At 53.5% G+C, this 3,270-nt stretch overlaps 1 protein-coding gene across 1 annotated transcript; it reads right to left on the minus strand.

Annotated features, from left to right (window-relative positions):
• Positions 1–2,383: 2,383 nt before the first annotated feature.
• On the minus strand, positions 2,384–3,257 carry PHACADRAFT_202573 (uncharacterized protein; the record flags this gene model as incomplete). The annotated part of the gene is made up of 2 exons (XM_007402746.1): positions 2,384–3,114; positions 3,179–3,257. Coding segments are annotated over 2 exons (810 nt in total), but the record flags the coding sequence as incomplete, so codon positions are not given.
• Positions 3,258–3,270: the final 13 nt, after the last annotated feature.

Below are 3,270 nucleotides of genomic sequence, written 5' to 3' on the forward strand. Positions count from 1 at the left end.
AGAAGACATGAGCATGTCGATGATACTCTTTGGGGACGAGCTGCTCGAAGGTTTTCGAGTATTTCTCCTTGTTTTGTTCGACTGCTACTTTCTGAGAGTAGGTGTAGCCTGCTAGGCAATAAACTTCGTCGGTAGCGTTATCAAGTATACCGGCCTTCACCCAGGCCCGGCGTTCAGCTCGATTAGCTTCGACTTTAGTTAAACTTGGCGACGCAGGTAAATCAGGCGATGCTTCTGAGCTGTCAGGAAGCGTCATCTCGCCTGTTTCCCAGTCTATAGTGGGGTTGACTTTCTTTAACCACGGTAGTCCGAGGATGATGTTCTCGGGACCGATATCCGTGATAAAGAAGTCATATTCTTCGGGAGCTCTTGATCCGATTTTGACTTTGAGTTTGGCGTAGTGTGTGATCGCACCAGCGCTGTTAGTCGATCCGTCAATATTTCGGAGACCTATCTGTCGTTTGAGTGGTCGTTTGTAGATGTTGTTTTCTCGTGCGAATTTCTCATGTAGGAAGTAACCGGTGGCACCGGAATCGATCATAGCAGGTATGCGTAGAGATTTATTTACTCCTGATATCGTTACAAATACGCGAAAGTGAGACGAGAGATGATCTATTGACGATACAGTACACGACGAGATGTGGTCCGAAGGATCAGAGTCCGAATGTATAGGAGCCGACGCTGTTGAAGGCCGCTCATCTAAACCGGGCACCAGAGCTGCAGCTCTAGTCTGGGCCCTTGCTAAAAACCCTGGCTGAGCTTTGCCATTAATTCAGCCTGCTGCTTCTGCATCAAGACCATCATGTCTTTGAGACTAGCTACGTCGGCAGCTGAGTCTTGAGACGTGGAGATGGAAGCCGATGTCGAGGGGCTTGTCGACGATGAGGCTCGGACTGATTGCGATTTCGGTGGCTGCCCATTCAGTCTTGACAGGCAGAGCTTTTTCCAGTGACCGGGTTTACCACAATGCTGGCATTTGGTGTCCTCGTGTGCGCCGTCTGCTTTGTGACCTTTGGAACCGCAGACGCGGCAACGACCGACCATGAGCTTGTTGTACTGCCTTTTGATCTCCGCAGGGTCCTTGAGGCCTTGGAACAGGTCGTCGAAGCGTGCGGCGGAGATGTCCATGGCGTCGATGTCCATTGCGTTCGGGTCGCGGAAACCGGAGGAGCGCGTCGTTGTCGTCGACCGGGGCTGCGAGACTGGTTTGCCTTGATTGGCCGCCAAGTCTGCCTTTTGCAAGTCGATTGTCGCTCCGTAATTTTTCACCATGTTGTAGTCAGTGGCCAGAGGGGCAAAGTAGGACAACCTATTGAGGTAATCCGAATTCATCCCGGACTTGAGACGATCGTAGAGGTCGTTATTTGACCAGCCGGTACGACGAGAGTAAGTCTCGAAGTCGGAGAGATAGTCCGCAAATGTCCGATCGCCTTGTTTGATCGACATAAGCTTCTGCTTGGCCTCGTTTTTAGCGTCGACGGGTTCGAATTTAGCCGAGAACTGTTTGACGAACTCATCCCAATTGGCGTTGAACGGAGTACGACCGTCGGAGAGTTCGTCGATGTGAGGGCGCGCCCAGACCGCTGCTTCATCCGTCATGAAGGATAGGATGCCGGTGATCATTTTGAGCGGGTCCATTATCCAGTTGCCGGCATGGTCTAGGATGATGGCGTCTTGAGCGTTCCGCGAGGCGAATATCTCTTTGTTTCCTCGGACGTATACGCGAAAGGCGCTGCGGAACAATCTGGCCTTTTCGGATGACTTGCCGTCGAAGGTGGCTGGTTTCTCGACGAAGGATCGGGACCTGGTGGAAGAGACCGTGGCGACTGGCTGACGTGCATGCGCTACGAACTGGTTCACAGTTGTCGTGAGGTTATTGACATTTTGGACCAGTGTGACCATGAGGTTTAGTACGTCCTGCATGGTGGGTTGCGGTGCTGGGGGTGGAACGTCCATTGCTTCGGCGGGTTCTTCTAGGTGGTACCGCTCACGAATTCGTGCTTCCTGTTCGCTATTGATGAACAGGTAGGGTGGGTTTTCAGAGAGGACCGGTTGTGTCTGATGTTCGTAGTAGCGGTTTGGACAGAGATAGTTTGTGCAAGTGTTTAACTGTCTTCTTTCGTCCAAATAGTAGTCACGAGCTTCTTCGAAGTTGAAGACGTGAGCAAAAGCCGCGCAAGCTAAGCGAGTGTCTGCCACTGTTTCTGATTCGTCCGATAGGACGGAGAACGGATTTATAGAAAGTGGAAAGGGAGTTCTAGGAATAATTGTACTAGTTCTAACTCGACGAGATGGTCGAGTGCGTAATCTAGTATGTACGGATCGAGGATTCGCTCCTCGTCGTAGTCTATGTATTCAAAAACTATATACTCGTCCAGCTTATCTAATTGAAATACCCGTTTACCCAAACCGCACGAAGTGCTTTGAAAATCTGGACTCGGTTACGCCGCAGTCCTTTGAATGAGATCCCGCCGATCTGCTTCAGTCCTGAATCCCAGCGGTTCCACTCCTCGACGCTGATGACGCGTGAGACGTCTTTGAGAGTGCGATCGAGGTGGGCGAGGCGGTCGCGAAGCTTGAAGACGGCGTTGATGTCGTCGGTTAGAACGTCGGGGCAGTCGAGCGTTTCGAGCACGTTGAAGCGCTTGAGAGTGGCGGCGAATTTCGGAGCGAAGATGCGAGCGAGGTCGGCGGCCGTGTAGCGGGAGAAGTCGATGGTGACGGGTTTCGGGGCGATGGGGGTGTAGGTTGGAGCGGCGGTGATACGATCCGCTAGAGAGCGGCTGGAAGAGGCGCTGGCGTGCGCGTTTTGCCTAGCGCGGGCTTGGTCGCGTTGCGCTTGGAAATGCTGGCGGTCGTCGTGGGCCGCGAGTTTGGCCTGCTCGACTGCGTCCCAGTCGATGGTAGGGAGAGCGGTGGACGGAGGCGGGAGTGTAGAGACGTGCCTGACAACGGCGCGGAGCTCGGAGGTAGTGTACTGGTGGGGGGCGCCTGCTTCGCGTTCTCGACTAAGTTGGTCGAATACGGCTTCGGGCAGCGCGCGTCGGAGGCGTGGGTGACGCTCGTCCGCGAGGCGTTTGAAAGCGCGAGGGCGGTCGGGCAAATCCTTCGGCACTGGTTTTATGCAGGGATTAGCGCTACGCGCGTACGTCTGCCACCAATCGCCGAAGAGACTTACTCTTCAAACGGTAGGAATAAACTTTTTTAAAACTGTGCACGGGGCACTGGATAGGGGGGAATAGTCCGGGTGCACGAAGATCTCAACCTAAT

This window comes from Phanerochaete carnosa (genome assembly GCF_000300595.1).
Source record: "Phanerochaete carnosa HHB-10118-sp unplaced genomic scaffold PHACAscaffold_391, whole genome shotgun sequence".
NCBI classification, from domain to species: domain Eukaryota; kingdom Fungi; phylum Basidiomycota; class Agaricomycetes; order Polyporales; family Phanerochaetaceae; genus Phanerochaete; species Phanerochaete carnosa.